Genomic DNA, 18,997 nt, shown 5'->3' on the forward strand with positions numbered 1-18,997 from the left:
AGAGAGAGAGAGAGAGAGAGAGAGAGAGAGAGAGAGAGAGAGAGAGAGAGAGAGAGAGAGAGAGAGAGAGAGAGAGAGAGAGAGAGAGAGAGAGAGAGAGAGAGAGAGAGAGAGAGAGAGAGAGAGAGAGAGAGAGAGAGAGAGAGAGAGAGAGAGAGAGAGAGAGAGAGAGAGAGAGAGAGAGAGAGAGAGAGAGAGAGAGAGAGAGAGAGAGAGAGAGAGAGAGAGAGAGAGAGAGAGAGAGAGAGAGAGAGAGAGAGAGAGAGAGAGAGAGAGAGAGAGAGAGAGAGAGAGAGAGAGAGAGAGAGAGAGAGAGAGAGAGAGAGAGAGAGAGAGAGAGAGAGAGAGAGAGAGAGAGAGAGAGAGAGAGAGAGAGAGAGAGAGAGAGAGAGAGAGAGAGAGAGAGAGTATTAAATCACCTGAAGAACGTCTCGATAAATAAACACGAAAAAGAAACAGAAGAACAGCTAAAAAAACAAATAATAATAATAAACAAGCCCAGTCTCTCCTCATTTCTTCTTCAGCTGGTGTGAGCGAGAGCATTACGTCACCTGAAGGGCATTACATCACCCACAGGACGCCTTGATAAACAAACACCAAAAACGAACAGAAGAACAGCTAAAAAGTAATGAACAACCCCAGTTTCCCTTTATCCTCCTCCAGCAGGTGTGAGGGAGGACATTACGTCACCTACCTTTCTCTTGGTATCGGCAAAGGGCAGGGCGAGCCACGGCATGTCCCTGAAGTAGTCGGTGAAGGCAGTCTCGTCCGTGTCACTGCTCACCAAGATCACCTCCAGCTGGTGCTTTGTGTTCTCCTTCAGGTGCTTGTACAACGCCACCAGCTGAGGCGTGAACACCCTGCCAGAGAGAAAGAGAGAGAGAAGGGATGTGAGAGAGATATAAGAGTTGGATTGAGATTTTTCTTCTTTTTTTTTTTTTAGTTATAAATGATACAATGATATATTATAAGTTGGACTGAATGGTACGAGTTATATTCTTTTGTTGTTGTTTTTTTCGTTTCTTTTATTTATTTTTTTTTTTTTTTTTTTTTTGTGATGTGTGGAAGATATAATGATATACTATTTTTTTCTGTCTGTTTTATGAAATGATGAAATACTGCTTTTTTGTGAGAAGCACGAGTCTGATAAAATGACACAGCAATTACAGATATACAATTTTTTTTCTGTCTTTTATTTAAGGCAGAGGTTTGATATAATGAATTACTATTTTTCTTCTTTTTTTATGAGAAGCACAAGTTTCATACGATAGAAGATACCATATTTTTCTTTTCTTTTCTTTCCATGTGAGAGGCACAGACTGATAGATACAATGAAATCATCTTGGTCTGCGTGAGAGCAATGGATTAAATAAGTGTAATAGCAATTTTTTCTCTGCTCTTTTATACATGTGCTATACTTCAACACTTACACAACCTCAGATACATAAAACTAAAGGCTACATTTAATTGTGTCCTTCATTCCACAGTTACACATCTAGACACTGACCTACATGTACACAACGACAGATGTGCAAACGAAAACTTCAGATTTCAAAATGTTGCCTTTTGTTTTCACATTTACATTTTAACATTTACGCAACAAGAGACATGCAAACGAACAAACTAGATTACATTTTTTAGCTGCACTTCCTGAACCAACACAAAGAGACGAAACAGACCACCACCGTGTTGCTAATCCCTACACACACATTTTTCTTCCTGCCGTCCTCCTAACCCACTGAATGCTGCCACCACTCATTTTTGCATGAGAGAATACTTTCCGTTTTGAATTTCATGATGGTAATGTTGAAATTTCACTGCAATAATAATCCCTATGAACAATATACATATACACCATTCTTTTTTTTTTTCAGTATCATCCCAAACCACTACGCAGTTTAATTTTTTTTTTTTTTGAAGCATGAGAAATAAAGCTGCTTGTACACCATGATGAAGTGGTACATCAATGGGACACACTCAGTAATCAGACTGTTAGTACCGAGTCAACGGGAAGCTTTAAGAGAAGATTAGATACATTTATGAATAGGCATGATATATACGTTGGTAAAGCTCCTCTGGCTTCCTGTAGCTTCCCCTGTGTCATGTTCTTACGTAATGGTGACAAGAGGAGTAAAAAAATATATATATAATCCAGTTGGTCTCTGCCATTCCTACAAGCTTCGACATCAAAACGAAGAGAGAGAAAGTTATGCCAGATCTAGTGCAGACAGGTGACAGGATAAAAATTAATAAAATAAAAGAAAAAAGAGTAAAACTGCGTATTACTACACCGCTCCACCAAAGAGAAAGAAAGCGAAGCACCTGCTCAAAGAATAATCTCCATTTTTCCCTCTCACGTGCAAAGGAGGATGACCAAGACTACAAAAAAAAAAATCCTAATTGCCGCTTCCGAAAAAGTTATGTAAAAAAAAAAAAAAAAAAAAGATGCAGAGGCGTCCTGAAACAATCTGAGCAAGAGGGAAGACTAGAGGCGGAGTGTGTCGCGCAGCGCACCTGTGATGACGTCTGTAATGAAGGCGAGACACGCATGCAGGCTAATTGCTCCCCGTCACCGCTGCATACACACGACTGTATCCATCACCACAGGGACGCAAGCCCTCGTGTGTACATAATAATGAATATGTACGTGTACTTCTGTAACGAGAGGTAGAACGCAGCAGGTGCCTGACTGATGAGTGTGTGTGTGTGTGTGTGTGTGTGTGTGTGTGTGTGTGTGTGTGTGTGTGTGTGTGTGTGTGTGTGTGTGTGTGTGTGTGTGTGTGTGTGTGTGTGTGTGTGTGTGTGTGTGTGTGTGTGTGTGTGTGTGTGTGTGTGTGTGTGTGACATGTTCACCTGTATCCGTATGCATGACTAAACCTTTTCCCTGTCAGTCTCCCGGCCGCCCCTGCACCGCGCTGGCAGTGGCCCAGCACGCCCCGCACGCGTCAGTCCCCCAGGGGTCCACTCCTCAACATGCAAATGGAACAACCGAGGCTCGGGGTGGAATCACTGGGCCAGATACGATTCCCGAATGCTTACTGCTGACCTGCTGCGGGGAGCCCCATGGCACGGGGCGAGAGGGGGGATGAGGGGGTGATGCGAAGGGCGGAAGGGATTATGGAGGAGGAGAGGGGGCAGGATGCATGAAGGCTGGCAGAATAACATGAGGGGAGGGATGTGCGGGGCGCGAGAGAAACACCAAACTTTTGCTGTGGATGGACACGACAGAAACAAAAATGAGCACAGAAAATTAAGGGAGGAAAACGAAAAGAAACCGGAGAGAGAGAGAGAGAGAGAGAGAGAGAGAGAGAGAGAGAGAGAGAGAGAGAGAGAGAGAGAGAGAGAGAGAGAGAGAGAGAGAGAGAATTATATATATATATATATATATATATATATATATATATATATATATATATATATATATATATATATATATATATATATACACACACACACACACACACACACACACACACACACACACACACACACACACACACACACACACACACACACACACACACACACACACACACACACACACACACACACACACAGAGTCTCGATAAATTATGAAGCCTTTGAGGCACAAGTCTGAAATTCAGCCGTGCAAAGAAACACGCCAGACTCAACAAATCGATTGCGGCGTGCATTCGTGACGCCTTGCTGGAGGTGGCGATTAAGGTGAGTGGGTGACTGCCTGCCTGGGTGGGTGCATGGGTGGGTGGGTACCTGGTTGGGTGCTCCAGTACTCCCGGCATACCTGAGACTGACAAGTGGTTAAGTTCAGAGAGTTGGCCTTGCAAGCACCAGACCTGCCCACAGCTGACCTACACTTAGCCAGGTCATTCAGTTCACTATTCGCACCATTTGTGGCACATCATGGAATCTTAACCCACTCAGACACACAACTTGCAAACTTTGTGAAATAATCCATTGTCTGTCAGAATAAAGTAGACACAGGCATGCAATTGATGACCATCTAGAAACGAACTTTGATTAATTTATTATGAAAAATTGTCATTCAAAACTCAATGAAATCTCAAACTATATCTGGAATGTAATACAACTAACGCCACGGTTCTGAGAGAGAGTTAATGAACTGACATCTGGTTTTAACTACACTGGATTTAACTTTTCTATTCTGCAAAGCAGAATAGAAATTCTATAAAGCAAGCACAGTCACGACCACGACTCGAGTGACACAACGAAGTCATCTCCATTATGTTCAGTGTTTTCCTTCAAGCTTAACTCCTCTGACCAGCTGAGAACCCATCAACTGTCAGGTTTCGTGAGGAGGCTGTCGGCAGATCAGAGAACTTAAGACTGAGAGAAAAACACAAAATACATAATAAGTGAGTGAGGAAGATTACTCGACTTAGCTGTACAAGAAAAATTTTAAAAAACCACGAAAAATAATCTCTGATCTCGCTAAGAATTTTAAAAAGTGCTTAGAAATATATGAAGACTTGTGTGGCCTCCCTTCATTTGGCCTTTACTTAACTCTTTGCTCGATTTCCAGCTTCATACGTTAAGAGTTAAAACGCAGGCTCATGAAAACATTACGAAAGACACGAAAAGTTTTGATTTCATTACGCAACTCTCGCGATGAAGAAAATCACGAAACATCTTGCAAAAAGAAATAAATAAAATACTTTTCTTTGGCTTCACCATGACCAATCAACATTAATTACTTCACCTTCAACTCTACACTAACTCTCCTGTGCTAGACTCTCCCTCGACAGTTACGTGGGTGTGCCTAAAATAAAAGAAAGAATGGACGACGCTGCTGATCATTAACCCTTTTGACTCCTGATGACAATAAGACAATGGATCTGAGCAACCCGAGACAATTATTAATCACCAAGAAAATTAGTAAATGAATAAGCAAAAGTAAATAAATAAGAACTGCAGTCTCGTGAATGTTTTAAATAGTAGGCCTACATGTTTACTTTTTTTTTATTTTTATTCTATTCTACTTTATTTTTTTTATCTGTTTTATTTTATTATATTTTATTCTATCTTTTTGTCGGTGGTGTCTTTCGAAATCATACGCCAAATTTGAACAATAACATTTTATAAACCTAACCTAATCTACTCTAACCTAATCTAACCTAACCTAACCTACCCTAACCTAACCAAACCTAAAACCCTTCTATTACCACGGTTTCGATCCATTACACTCTGCAAGCCATTAACGGAACCCCATCAAGTCAAACGCGATAAATTTATAACTTTCCCTCCTCTTAGCTGCTCACTCCCCCAGCACAACTGTAATCTTACCCACCCTATCACGACCAAGTAACTGAAAGAGGCACTGGGCGGGTGAAGGCAAGCCCGTAGCAGTCAAGGGGATGGCTGTGCCCCTCCAAGACTCATTACAACAAGTGCCCATCACTCACCAAGGGGGGCGGTGCTAACAGTGCCCACCTAACCCAACGCTCGTATATTTAATGGGGCGAGCAAACCCAAACAGAGAGAGAGAGAGAGAGAGAGAGAGAGAGAGAGAGAGAGAGAGAGAGAGAGAGAGAGAGAGAGAGACCGTAAGTCCTTGATATGCCCCTTGGAAGACGCTAGCCGCCACCACGCCACTTCAAGGCGCCGCCACCACCATCACCACCACCTCCCAAACAAACACTTCACGTTAATTGTCAGCCTTGGAAAATATACACGAGTGTGGGACGCTCGGAGGAGGCCCGCGTGCGTTTACCTGCCCGCTGAGAGAGAGAGAGAGAGAGAGAGAGAGAGAGAGAGAGAGAGAGAGAGAGAGGAGAGAGAGAGAGAGAGAGAGAGGTTACACATTATGCTGGTAAGGTTTTCTCAAGCCATTCTGGTGAAGAGCAAACAAGCATCATATTACCATTCATCTCTTGTCCTCACCACCAACCCTTACACGTCCACACGTCCACATACACACACACACACACACACACACACACACACACACACACACGTACCAGCCACTCACTTCATCCACCACCACCACCACCACCACCACTACTCGCCGCCGTCAAGGTCACTCCCATTCAGGTCCTGACAATGCGGGTACAAATGGATCTAACACTCCCGACACAGCCTCCGCCCAAAAAAGCCTGGGAGGGAGTTGAAATAATACTGGTAGAGGCGAACAGGATTGCCAGGACAACACTCCTCTAATGAGTCCCTTGGAATAAATCTGCCACACATGCATGGACATTCATTCAGGGCTATATTCTGAAACGTTTCCTGCGCCGGACACCCCCCGCCCCTCTTATTCTCCTTTCGCTGTTTCCCTAAGTCACGGGTTGGCGACTTGTACGAGTCTCCTCCAGTTGTTTCTGTCCCTTGCATCTTCCTCTGTGATTCCTATCCTTTGCAGTTCTACCACAATTTCATCTCTCCATCTCACTCTGTCTCTCCCCCCTCCAACCCTTCCCCCCCGGCTGCGTTCAAAAGACTCTAGTTGAAGTTACACTATTTTTTTTTTTTTACCGGTGTTTTGACGGTTCTAGTGACAGATTAACAAGATTTCGACATCACTGACGGGAGAAACATTCTTGAGAACCTGGCTACTCATTTCTGTGGCCTTTGAAATTTACCATATTCTGAAACGTTCCCGCATCGCACCCTAACCACTTTAAAAAAGGCTCTAATTGAAGTTACAGAAAGTTTTTAAGGGTGTTTTTCCTAATGGTTCCAGTGACAGATTAACAAGATTTCATTAATGACAGGGACAAACACTTGAAAACCCGGCTAATCATCTCTGCATGCGGCCTTTGAATAATACTGATGGGAGAGCGAAGCGTTTCAGAATACAGATCTCAGACAGACACACAAACACCCCAGACACCCTCGCCTGCATTGCATCCTAACAAATGGATATACACGAGCCATACCATCACCTCTATCCATCCCTGTCCCGCGCCTATCGCCAAGCAATTCCATTAACCTACAAACGTGAATGGCCTTAGAGAGAGAGAGAGAGAGAGAGAGAGAGAGAGAGAGAGAGAGAGAGAGAGAGAGAGAGAGAGAGAGAGAGAGAGAGAGAGAGAGAGAGAGAGAGAGAGAGAGAGAGAGAGAGAGAGAGATTCACTGGTAGGTAGGTATATCTGCACCATTATTAAAGAGATTCCAGTACGTTTAGTCACAGGTTTAGGAGTCAAAGAGAGAGAGAGAGAGAGAGAGAGAGGAGAGAGAGAGAGAGAGAGAGAGAGAGAGGAGAGAGAGAGAGAGAGAGAGAGAGGAGAGAGAGAGAGAGAGAGAGAGAGAGAGAGAGAGAGAGAGAGAGAGAGAGAGAGAGAGAATGTACATACGTAGGCAGTCCTGAAAACATTACTGCCAGGAAATGTCAGTGTGTGTGCGTCCGTGTGTGTGTGTGTGTGTGTGTGTGTGTGTGTGTGTGTGTGTGTGTGTGTGTGTGTGTGTGTGTGTGTGTGTGTAATATGCAGCCTTAACGTATGAGTGTTGTGGGGAGCGCTGGAGGATGCTTGTTCTTGCGCTTATTGCATGTGTTTATTATACACAATATAATGGAGGATTACAATAACGAGAGCAGCAGCAGGGTTGGAGGGGAGGGAGGAGGGGGAGTGGGGAGGGGATGGGGAGATGGGAGGGAAGGGGTAGTGAGGGAGATTGGAGGACTTGGGTATGAGGGAGAGGACTGGGGGTATGAGGGAAGGGAGGAGGTTTGGAGGGAAAGGAGGAGGAGGAATGATAATGAAGAAGAAGAAAAGATTAAGAAGAAGAAGAAGAAGAAGAAAAAGAAGGAAGGAAGGAAGGAAGGAAGGAAAGAGGGAAGAAAAAAGAAAGAAAGAAGGAAGGGAAAATAAAGACAGCTAAATAAATAGATAAAAAAGAAAACCAAAAAAAAGGAGTAAGAGGCAACAACAACAACAACAACAACAACAACAACAACAACAACAACAACAACAACAACAAACAACAACGAAAAACGAAAACGAGACATGAGCAGAAGTAATGAAGGCAAGATGGACAAAACCCCCCAAGGAAAACTCTCACACACTTTTCATCCCCAACCACACGAAGCGTTATATTCCAACACTCCACACCCACACTTCGCTGGCTTGAGGTATGGAGCCCTGAGGTGAGGTTACAAGGTATAATCGGTCTGCAGGGAGGTTTAAAAGCACGTATACTCCATCACCCATGTTACTACTCTCCTTGAAGGCACCACCACCACTCACGCCCAACCAGCAGTATAGATTTTATACGGAAACGCCTCTAGTAACCCTGTGGCTGACAAAGGATGACAGTACAGCTCGTATTCCGAAACTTTTCACTATTTTCCAAGGCCACGGACATGATTAGCCGCGTTGTCAAGAATGTTTCTCCAGTTAATAATGTAGAAAGCTTGTTAATCCTTCACCAGAACCATAAAAACACTCTTAAAAACCCGTGTAACTTTCTTTAACTAGAGCCTTCTGAATGTAGTGGAGGTGCGGCGCAGAAATTATTCGAAATGTGGTGTTAAGTGCTCCTCCCCACGTGACTGCCTCTCCTATCGGGTGTCACTGTTCATTTATTCAATCGCGATGTGCAATAACTCTCACCACATCTACACAACAAAACCATTACAAGATTTTCCAATGTCTAGCCAGTGTAATGTTAAGAGGTGGTTGTAGAATGAAAAGGAAATATCTCAGAGCGCTTTGTGATTACAGAGGAGCGTGGCAAATTACAGTGAAAGAGTTCAGGCCTGTATACTTAAAAATCTCTGGGGTCTCATTAGTATTGCTTTCAAAGTTGATTATTCGGGTTCTGAGTGCTCCCCCTCCCCCACCCACACAGACGCAGCAGATTCCTTATTAAAGTATCATTAGGATCATGAAAACACTCATTAAAGGCCTAATAACTTCCACCAGACCATGTTAAGCCGAGATAAGGTGCCGCTACGTTTGAGAACAGTCCTAAATCCTTCCAGACACACGGCAAGTCTGTCCCGTAAAGGCTTCAGTCCCCACCGCCCCGCCAGGCACATGAAGAGAAAGACAATAGAGATGCACTGTGTATGGTGAGTCGCAAGGTATTGGTGGGTGAGTGGGTGTTAGTGCATCCCCCAATCCCCCTATCCTTTATTCCTGATGCTCCGTTGCCCCAAAGAACTGGTTCCCGCCCGCCCCACCCTGCCCCGTTCGGCCTCGCCCAGCCAGCCGTCGATCCATCAAGACGGGCGCTCCACACACTGGCGGGCGGGAGGTAAAAAGTAAATAGTGATACTGGTTTTAGGTAAATACTGATACAGGTTTTAGGTTGGCCTTCTGTAATGGCCTATTATGGTAGTGTGTGTGTGTGTGTGTGTGTGTGTGTGTGTGTGTGTGTGTGTGTGTGTGTGTGTGTGTGTGTGTGTGTGTGTGTGTGTGTGTGTGTGTGTGTGTGTCCACATAACGCCTGATGGAAACACTGGACGCCAAGGCCACCTGGGGTTTCTTTTCCTAGAGACACCATGTGCGCAGCAGCTTAATTCGAAAGATTATCATGCCAGCTCCTTGCAGGGAGACAAAACATAAAGGAAGTAGTAGTAATAGTAGTAGTAATAGAAGTAGTAGTAGTAGTAGTAGTAGTAGTAGTAGTAGTAGTAGTAGTAGTAGTAGTAGTAGTAGTAGTAGTAGTAGTAGCAGTAGTAAAAAGAGAAGAAGAAAAAAAGATAACCAGTAGTACTAGCAATAGCGGTAGTAGCAGCAGCAGCAGCAGAGCGTAGCCTGGCAAGGGGCACAACACCTGAGGGGACAAACGGGTCGCGGCGGAGCATCAGTAGTGGCGGGGGAGAGAGACAAGTACCTTGCTTGGGATCGATCACTTGACCGCGTTCAGGCATCATTTGTGTGGAGAGAGAGAGAGAGAGAGAGAGAGAGAGAGAGAGAGAGAGAGAGAGAGAGAGAGAGAGAGAGAGAGAGAGAGAGAGAGAGAGAGAGAGAGAGAGAGAGGTTGAGCATCATTACATATCGCCTTTTACGGGGGGAGGTTCCACAATCCCTGAACACGGCACGCCCCTGCTATAATACCGGTCCACAAGTGCCTCCCTACCTATTGCCCCTCCACATATTCATTCCCGAAGAGCCAAGCATCAAGTATCCTCACCCGGAGCGCCTCAACCTTCGTCCTTTCCATCCCCCCCAGCCAACCTGCCCCGTATTCAGAAACGCTTCGCTCTCCCACCGCGTTTACTTTCCAAGGACACAGAGATGATTAACCGAGTTTTCAAGAGTGTTTTTCCTGTTAACAATGTGGAAATTTTGTTTATCTGCTATTAGAACTATAGAAGCGACTTTATAAACTCGTATCACTGCAACTAGAGCCTTATGAAAATACAGGAGATGCAGCGCAGAGGTGTTTCAGAATAAGGTTCGAACACTCACTTCTCCACAGTCCCCCCTTGTTTTAGCCCCGTCCTCGACAACTTGCGCGCCCCCACCAAGCAGTGCCTCGCATAATCACTCCCCAGACCCCTCCCGCCCTCGCCATCTGTTCGTGCTCCCCAAGCCACGTTCAGCTGCCGCCTGAGCCACACACCTGTCACTCACTCGCTTTACCTGTCCAGTCAGTTACCACTTGTCTGGCGTATCGAACTCCCTGTCTTACCTGAGTCCTCCCTTCATGCATTTCTTAACGCTTTCGCTGATTGACATTTTTTTTCCCCAATAGTTGCCAAGAACTTTTTCGATACCTTGGAAGTGGAATCTCGTGGATAATTTCAGTTTGTAGCCTAGAAAAGATAAAATTGAGCAAGTAATAGGTTGGTCGGTCGCTCAATCGGCCTCTCTCTCTCTCTCTCTCTCTCTCTCTCTCTCTCTCTCTCTCTCTCTCTCTCTCTCTCTCTCTCTCTCTCATTTATCTATCTATACATAATACTTTTTTTCTATTATCTCATTTCATTTTTCGCTTTTAGTTAATCTCCTCATACAAAAATAAACTAAAAAAAAAATTAAAAACGCGGCTCCAATATCAGTCCATACACACACCAGCCACGTCAACACTCAGCCCATCACGCCTCGCCTCCCCTTCCCATTACCTTCCCCTTCCCTCTGCCCCGCTGCCCCCTTCCCATTAGCCGTCAGCCTCCGCATGACGACAACTAATTGCGAGCCCCGCGAGTGACGGCAGGAGGGGCGTCACGTGGCCGTCACAGCGCGGATATGAAGGTGTGGAGGTGTGAGTGCGACAGACGGTAGTGGTGGTGGACGGGTGGTGGTGGTGGTGGTGGTGGTGGTGGTGGTGGTGGTGGTGGTGGTGGTGGTGATGGTGGAGGTGGTGGTGGACGAGAGGAGAGAGAGAGAGAGAGAGAGAGAGAGAGAGAGAGAGAGAGAGAGAGAGAGAGAGAGAGAGAGAGAGAGAGAGAGAGAGAGAGAGAAATAAATAGATAGATAGATAGATAGATAGATAGATACAGACAGACAGATAGATAGGTAAGTAGGTACGTATATTGATATAGACAGATAAATAGACAGACAGACAGACAGACAGACAGACAAACAAACAAACAAACAAACAGGAAGACTGCCACGGAGACACAGAGGCAGATGGATAATGCCCTGCAAATATCTAATTAAAAATACATCACGTTTATGATAACACCCCCCCCACCCCCCTCGCGTGTCTTATCTTCAACAAAATAAGTACGTTAAAAAAAAAGCAGCAAAAAACACTCTTATCTCTCTCCTTATCTATCACACCACCGAAAATATATACATGAATATGCTGCGGTGCGTCGTGTCAGGGGAAGTACAGTAGCCACGTGTACACAGCAAAGGTAGATGCAGAGAAGTGTTGTTATATATTGCACAATTCAAGTATAAAACATTAGAGCTTCGGCCCATTTATGCTCTCAAGCGTCTCAGGTTGTCACATCTCGACTACTCTTGGTAGGCTGTAGTGAAGATTACTTGGGGGGATGGGGGCGGGTTTCAATGAGGTTTTCACGATTTAAAGAAATAGTTGATGAAAGATTCTGCCTCACATATAGAAAATAAATAAATAAATAAATAAATAGATAGATAAATAAAAGTATCTCTGTGACATTTGGAACATTAAAAAAAATACTGGCTACAAAATAAAAAAAATAAAAAGTAACTGAACATTTTTATCATTAATCAGGTTTTATAAGAACGTCAGTAGGTCAGCCTTAATACTGAGAGCAAACACTAAAGAAAAAAAAAAGTGAGAAAAAAGTAACGGCAATTTTTTTTTTTTTCTTATCAATCAGATTTCGTAAAACTATCAGCAGCTCATCCTTAACATTAAAAGGATACACCAAACACTAAACGGAAGGGAGTGCAAGTTAGTGTACTACAAGCCGCGTAACAACATGCACTTCTGTACCCAAGCCATCATATAAGCCGGCATTCACTGATCCCTTCTGCCAACGGGCTTACGTGGAGCACAGATTGATGGGCGCTCTTATTAAAGGTTCTTATGCCCCATTCAGCCTTCCCGGACGAGGTAAAAAGGGAGAAAATGAGGAGAAAGTGATGAAGATTGCTCTCTCTCTCTCTCTCTCTCTCTCTCTCTCTCTCTCTCTCTCTCTCTCTCTCTCTCTCTCTCTCTCTCCCTCGTTAGGACTGGAGTTAGTTATTTGGTGAATCTCCTGAATTAGAAAGTTAAACAAAGGGAATAAGAGTTAAGAAAAGAAGGGGAACCGAACACACACACACACACACACACACACACACACACACACACACACACACACACACACACACACACACACACACACACACACACACCTATCTACCCTTCCCACGCCACATCTTATTTCCCTTTATTAGGTGGAGGCTGAGATAACAGATAAGAAAGCCTCCCATTACCTGGGCAAATCATTTCCCGGCACCGCCACAAATGAACCCTCTGAATGTGTATTGAGCTTGGCCTGACTGACTGTAATATATAGATGATGATAAAACCTGTGCTGCTATTTACTTACGCCACTGTGTGTGTGTGTGTGTGTGTGTGTGTGTGTGTGTGTGTGTGTGTGTGTGAGGACTGAGTTAAGTGTTCATATAAGGTGACTCAAACGGACTCCCTTTGTACTACTGCTACACGCCCAGCTGATCCGCATCACCACTCCCCTTGCACCTCGACCTCTCACTCCCCTCCCTCCTCTCTCTCCCTCTCTTCTCTTCGTACTCCTCCACCACACACCCTAGTAGCACCATTCCCCTGTGCTGTATGATTGTATCTCTCACCCAACTCCCCCTCCAAGACCCCAGACCCTCTCCACTCGAAGTATCTCTCCGCCCAGCCATCCATACGAGGAACCACACAACAGAGCGGTACAGTACCATAAGAGACAAGAGTACTATGCATGTTGTTGGCCATTTAAATTCAAGGCACAGGTGCGTGAGGCTGCATGGCTGACTGATGCACACACACACACACACACACACAGATAGGATGGCTGCTCAACAAAACTATCCACTTCGCGACCCCACCCCAAGCTATCACAATAACCAACATCTATCGGCGCTAATGGAAAATAAAGGTAGATAGCAAGATTGACAGATAGATAGATAGATAGGTAGATAGATAGATAGGCAAATAGATAAATAGACAATTGAATAGATAGATATGCAGATAGATGGATGGATTATGGATGGATGGATGGATGGATTGATGGATAGATAAAAAGGTAGACAGATAGATAGACACACAGACACAGGCAAATAGACAGACAGACAGATAGACAGATAGACAGAAAGATAGATAAACAGGCAAACAGACAGACCACAGATAGAAAGATGTTTCGACAGACAGATAGACAGATAGATAGACATAGAAAGGCAGACGCACAGATAGTCGGATACAAGTAAAACCATCACCTTTATATTGGTATTCAATGCAATAGGTGGAAGGACGGATAGGTAGGCACAGAAAACAAATAAACGTACAGAAATGTATATACCCGTAAAGAGAATCGCGTCAAGTTTTCTGCCTCAACACACTCGTCGTGCTGCACTGAAAACTACCACACACACACACACACACACACACACACACACACACACACACACACTCACGAAAGACCTCCTGTTGGTTGGTCGTGCCTGAGACAGCTCCGTGTTTTGACCAGATTATAGCATACAGTTTGTTAGTAATCTCTTGAAAGGATTTCCAGGAACTTGCCCACCGAAAACAAGTGATATCTATACAACACACACACACACACACACACACACACACACACACACACACACACACACACACACATCATCATCATCATCACGCACAAGTTGCACAACAGAACAGAGCCGCCAGCCACTCGTGGGGTTAAGTAGAGGAAGAAGAGGAAGGGAAAGGGAGGAGGGTGGGAAGGAAGAAGAGGCCCTCCAGTCACCTTACCTGCAGGGGGGACACCAGTGGGCCGAGAAGTAGAGGCCGACCACCTTGTCAGGGCCGCACACCTCGTTGAGCTGGACGGGCCCCTCGTGTCCCTGCACCGTCTCCCCAATGCTCTTGAGAAGCGAAGGGTGAGCCATCTTGCTGCACTGACCACTCTCACTCACTCACGGTAGGCAGACTTCCCACAGCCGCCCTTCACATAACACTCCGCCGCAAGCACGTGCAGGGGAATCTCAAGATCCACCCTTATTACTTCAGGTAAATCGTTGACTAGGGAGATTTTTCGTTATTTAGATTTTCAGCGTGGAAAGGAATGGTTTAGAAAATGACGGACTGGTGTTTTGAGCGTGTACGAAAGGCCAGGTGTGTGACGGATGATAAGACATAAGAGAGTGAAGTCTTCACGGCTACGCGCAAAGCTATTGCTAAGGCAAAAGCAAATTTAAACAGTGGATGTTAAAGAAAAGTACAGTTATACGTCTGCCATCAATGAAATATACATACAGGTAGGTAGGTTTGTGAATAGCTAACTTAAGTAGTTAAATGGCCATGTTGACATACAATACACTTTTCTCTGTCATCCTGTACTGTGATTCTGCGTTCCCTAAACCCTTTCCGAGCACTTCCTCCACTGCTTTTCATCCCGTCACGTCTCCTCTTGTGTGTCGCCCCCTCCTCCGCCTGCACCAGGGCCCTCAAGCACGCACACTGCAGCAGCTCGTCATGTCCACCTGAATATGACCCTAAATTACACGAGTTTACGGAGGTTGGGGCATCACACACGCAGGCGAATATTATCAATGCAGACCCGTATCTCTTATCTATCTGCCAAAGTACATACTACAGCTATCCTACTTTTTTGGCGTTATATGCCGTAATGATAGAGATCCTTGTTCTTATATTTTCATTGTTACAGCGTAAAGCTCACCAAGAATGGCCTAATAACAGTAACGAAAACCTTTCCGGAGTCTTAAAATTGAATTATCGACATTAATAGCACAGTAGATCGTGTGGTGGGCGGGTTGTGTCACGCGAGGGAGCAGGGACGGGCGGGGCGAGTTAGGGGTGGGCAGGTGGTGGGCTGTGGCCAGGTAAAGGGAAGCGCTCAAGATACACCTAAATGTTACAACACTACAACGTCCCGTCAACAACAGTAATTGGAAACTTCTGGTAACTAGCTTCCTAGGAAAATACCACAACATCCTGTCAACAACACCTGTCACTCGGAATTTGGGATAATATGCCTCTCAGTTACACAATCACCTATTTCCCTACCTACTTTCCTTCACAACAAATAAACACCAACTACTAGTTATTATTTGCAAACACGTGTGTCCCAGGTTGTACTTTTAAATTTTGCGCTTCCCTCCCTTTCGCCGTCGGAAGAAACAATAATGCAAACACGTTGATCTTGCTGCCCATCGCACAGTTTCAACGACATCAAAACCACCTGCTCGATATTAGTTCCAAGAGCGTGAATTTCAGCATGTTCTCTCAGATTTATCAAACACGTGTGGCTGAACCCCTCCCGCAAAGTAGCGTTCCTCCCTCGCCCCTTCCCTCTGCTTTGACACCCTCGGAGAAAGTGTGTTTACATCTAGCCTTGTCCGACTGGATAGTGGTGGTGGTGGTGGTGGTGGTGCCTGTATGACCATTCCTTCACACCCTCACACTCCATTTTAAAGACAATAACGCGATGATTCTATTTAACCTGATAGTTTATTATTATCTATTCAATATATAGATGTGAACAAACTACAGCGTTTCTCACTCTCGTCTGATATCACAAGGGGTCTCTTAATTACCAGCCTGCTGCACCGATAAAGTGGTCTGCCTCACTGATAGCAGGTTACAGCATGCTTCCTCCTCCCTGCCTGTGCCCCCGCCACCCACTCCAGCCTCTCTGTCAACTGTCAACTTAAATGCAGGTGGTCTCTCTCTCTCTCTCTCTCTCTCTCTCTCTCTCTCTCTCTCTCTCTCTCTCTCTCTCTCTCTCTCTCTCTCTCTCTCTCTCTCTCTCAGTACAGTGCACCACCACCACCACCACCATGAACAACAACAGTCCCTCCCCTCCTCGCCGCACTGCTTGCCGCCCACCCGCCCGTCAGCACCACCTACAAACGTTTACAAACACCTCGCACTGGTCACGCCGCTACACACTCCCACACCAGTTATCACGGTCGTACTGAATGCTATAGGGTATGTTAATCCAGTACTTGTTTGGTTATCACTGCACGATGTGTTGGGGAATGAAAGTTCCTCCGCGTGCACACGAAGACGAGGTGGAAGGACTCGACGCCACTCCTCCTGCACCGCCAGTCAGGCTCAGACTGGCAGTCGACGGCTCGCCGCTCGGCCGCTCGACGCGCCGCACAACCCGCCTTCCTCTCCCCTCCTCATCCTCACAGAGGTGACGCCATCTACCTGCCGCCCTCTGCACCGCCTCACCTTTTTTTGGGGCAGGAGTGGGAGAAGGAAAATAACTTACATCACACAGCAACACATGCTGCGGCATTGATCCATGCATTTCATTGATCCAGACCTCTGATGCATCATCGAAACTCAAAGCCTGACAATCGATGTACAGTACATATGAATGGCATTTGCAAAGAAACAAGTTAGCATGCAGTGTGCACTATGACTCCAAACCGCTCCCATTAATTAATATTTTAGAACATGTACTGTATATATAATACGTCATAAACTGTTCCACTTAACCGTGAAATTGGTGTGATTATTAAGGAAGTAATTTGAACGAAAACGTTCACTTTTATTTACAAATGAACATTTATAAAACATTTACCATCAAAACAGCACATAGCACATGCTGGGGCAAGGCCCATTCCTGCTACTCGAGGGTCCACGGAGAGTTTCAAGCAGTATGAAAGTTACATACATTAGAACCTTTCGTAATCTTAGTCTTTATTGTTCATTCCATCTTTATTCTTACAGCTGGTAGTATCGTCGCCACCGATATTTTTCAGTGTTTCACGGATGCCGGATGTGTGTTGTAAGTTTGTCCACAAGAATTCATGATGAACTACCTATAGAACTGGTTCAGAATCATTCTGTTCTGCATGATTTGTCACAGCCAAAGTATATGGACAGCAGTCTCGAACAACGTATTTGAAAAAAAAAAAAAAAGATGTTCCATCATCACTGAATCCCTTGTATAGAGAAGCAAAATCTCCTTCACTTTTTTTTTTTTTTCCTCCCACGCCTCATATACCCACATTCTTTTCCTCAGCTTATGTTCAGCCTCTTCCTCTTCATCAAAAATCATGGCAATCATTGTCAATTCAACGTCTGAAAACTTTGCCATCCTGCACTTTCACGTAGTACAGATGTGTGTGAACAGACGTCACTGAAACATCACGGATTTCACTGACACTGAACTGACACTGCAATGATACGTCACTGATGTCACCTTTATTCTGATTTTCCATGGAATAAGTACAAAAGTGATTCTGCTTGGCATGGAGGCGTACACTCCTCACTCTTTCTCTCATCCTAAATATTCCAATTCTTGCTTTAACTCAGCCTGTTCTCGTGCTATAGATGATAGAGAGACTGCCCACAAAAGGTAATTGAGCCTTCTATCACGAGACTCATGAACTTTACTTTTCTGCTTGTTGCCATGCCAAGACTGTTCTCCAATTAGCCGAAAACCCCTTCATCAATAGAAAATGTCAAAAAATTTCTGGACCTAAATCCCCTCGCCACTTCCATCACCTAGCTAAAAATGTCTCCAACAACTTTTGTTCTTCATCTTTTCCTCCTCTTTTTCAACCTGACCTGCCATCTCTTCTAACTCTTAATCTGAATTCTTTGCTAAAGCCTTGGCAGAAAATCTACCTTGGATGATTCAGGGGTTGTTCCTCCCTCTCATCTACCCTCCGATTGTTCCATACATCCTATTAAGATTCCTTTTAATAACGTTTTCCACAGGGCCGTTTCTAGTCTTCTGGGGGCCTTATGCGAAATGCTGTTTGGTGCTCCTGTGTTGTTAAACTATGATGGCTGGATTCCCAGCCCTTCAAATTGCTTCGGACCACTCCTTTCACATCTAAAAACTTTCATCTGGTGGATTTTAAAGAGGAAAAAAACTGAATTCGTAAATATGTTAGCCCACTTTCTTCAACATGATTATATACATGATACAGTAGCAGTGTCCCTTTAAGATATACACCTAATTTCGAAATAACAAAGTCCACAGATATAACTGAGATAAACACTAAAATGTGTAAAATTTGCGAAATTAACCGACCCGAGGCTAGATACCATAGTTTATCCATGAGAGAACAACAAAGCCTGAGCTAGGTGTCGTCGTAAGAGAAAGCGAAAAGTAAAGGGCACAGACTATAAAAATTAACCACGAAATTAACAGGTGAAATACACCTTCCATATCATATACTATATGTGAAGGTATTTCTAAAAAATATTGAAAATTGTGTAGAAATAAAAAAAAAAGGAGTTGAATAAGGGTGTCCTCGGAAAAAAAAAATACCAAAGGAAATCAACACCATGAGTGTCTTACCTTTGCTCTGTGAGCGTTTATCTTGTTCAGCTTTCTTTTTTTTTTACCTCTTCTCGGTACCAGAAAGGTATATCCATTTCGACACCGCGTCATTGTCACTCTTCAGTCACCACCAAGGATTCTACGTCC

General features: G+C 44.5%; 1 protein-coding gene across 3 annotated transcripts; it reads right to left on the minus strand.

The window, feature by feature from the left end:
- Positions 1–634: 634 nt before the first annotated feature.
- LOC135102363 (uncharacterized) lies at positions 635–16,708 on the minus strand. Of its 3 annotated transcripts, none has more exons than XM_064007488.1 (3): positions 16,548–16,708; positions 14,332–14,601; positions 635–860 (listed from the first exon to the last, which is right to left on the minus strand). In XM_064007488.1, the coding sequence occupies exons 2-3, from the start codon at positions 14,466–14,468 to the stop codon at positions 650–652; spliced, it is 348 nt and encodes a 115-aa protein (XP_063863558.1). In that variant the 5' UTR covers positions 14,469–14,601; positions 16,548–16,708; the 3' UTR covers positions 635–649. The 3 variants fall into 3 exon arrangements, with proteins under 3 accessions (XP_063863558.1, XP_063863568.1, XP_063863571.1); XM_064007498.1 differs by having other exon boundaries at positions 16,518–16,670; XM_064007501.1 differs by lacking the exon at positions 16,548–16,708 and having other exon boundaries at positions 14,332–14,619.
- Positions 16,709–18,997: the final 2,289 nt, after the last annotated feature.

Source organism: Scylla paramamosain, chromosome 1 (genome assembly GCF_035594125.1).
Source record: "Scylla paramamosain isolate STU-SP2022 chromosome 1, ASM3559412v1, whole genome shotgun sequence".
NCBI lineage: Eukaryota > Metazoa > Arthropoda > Malacostraca > Decapoda > Portunidae > Scylla > Scylla paramamosain.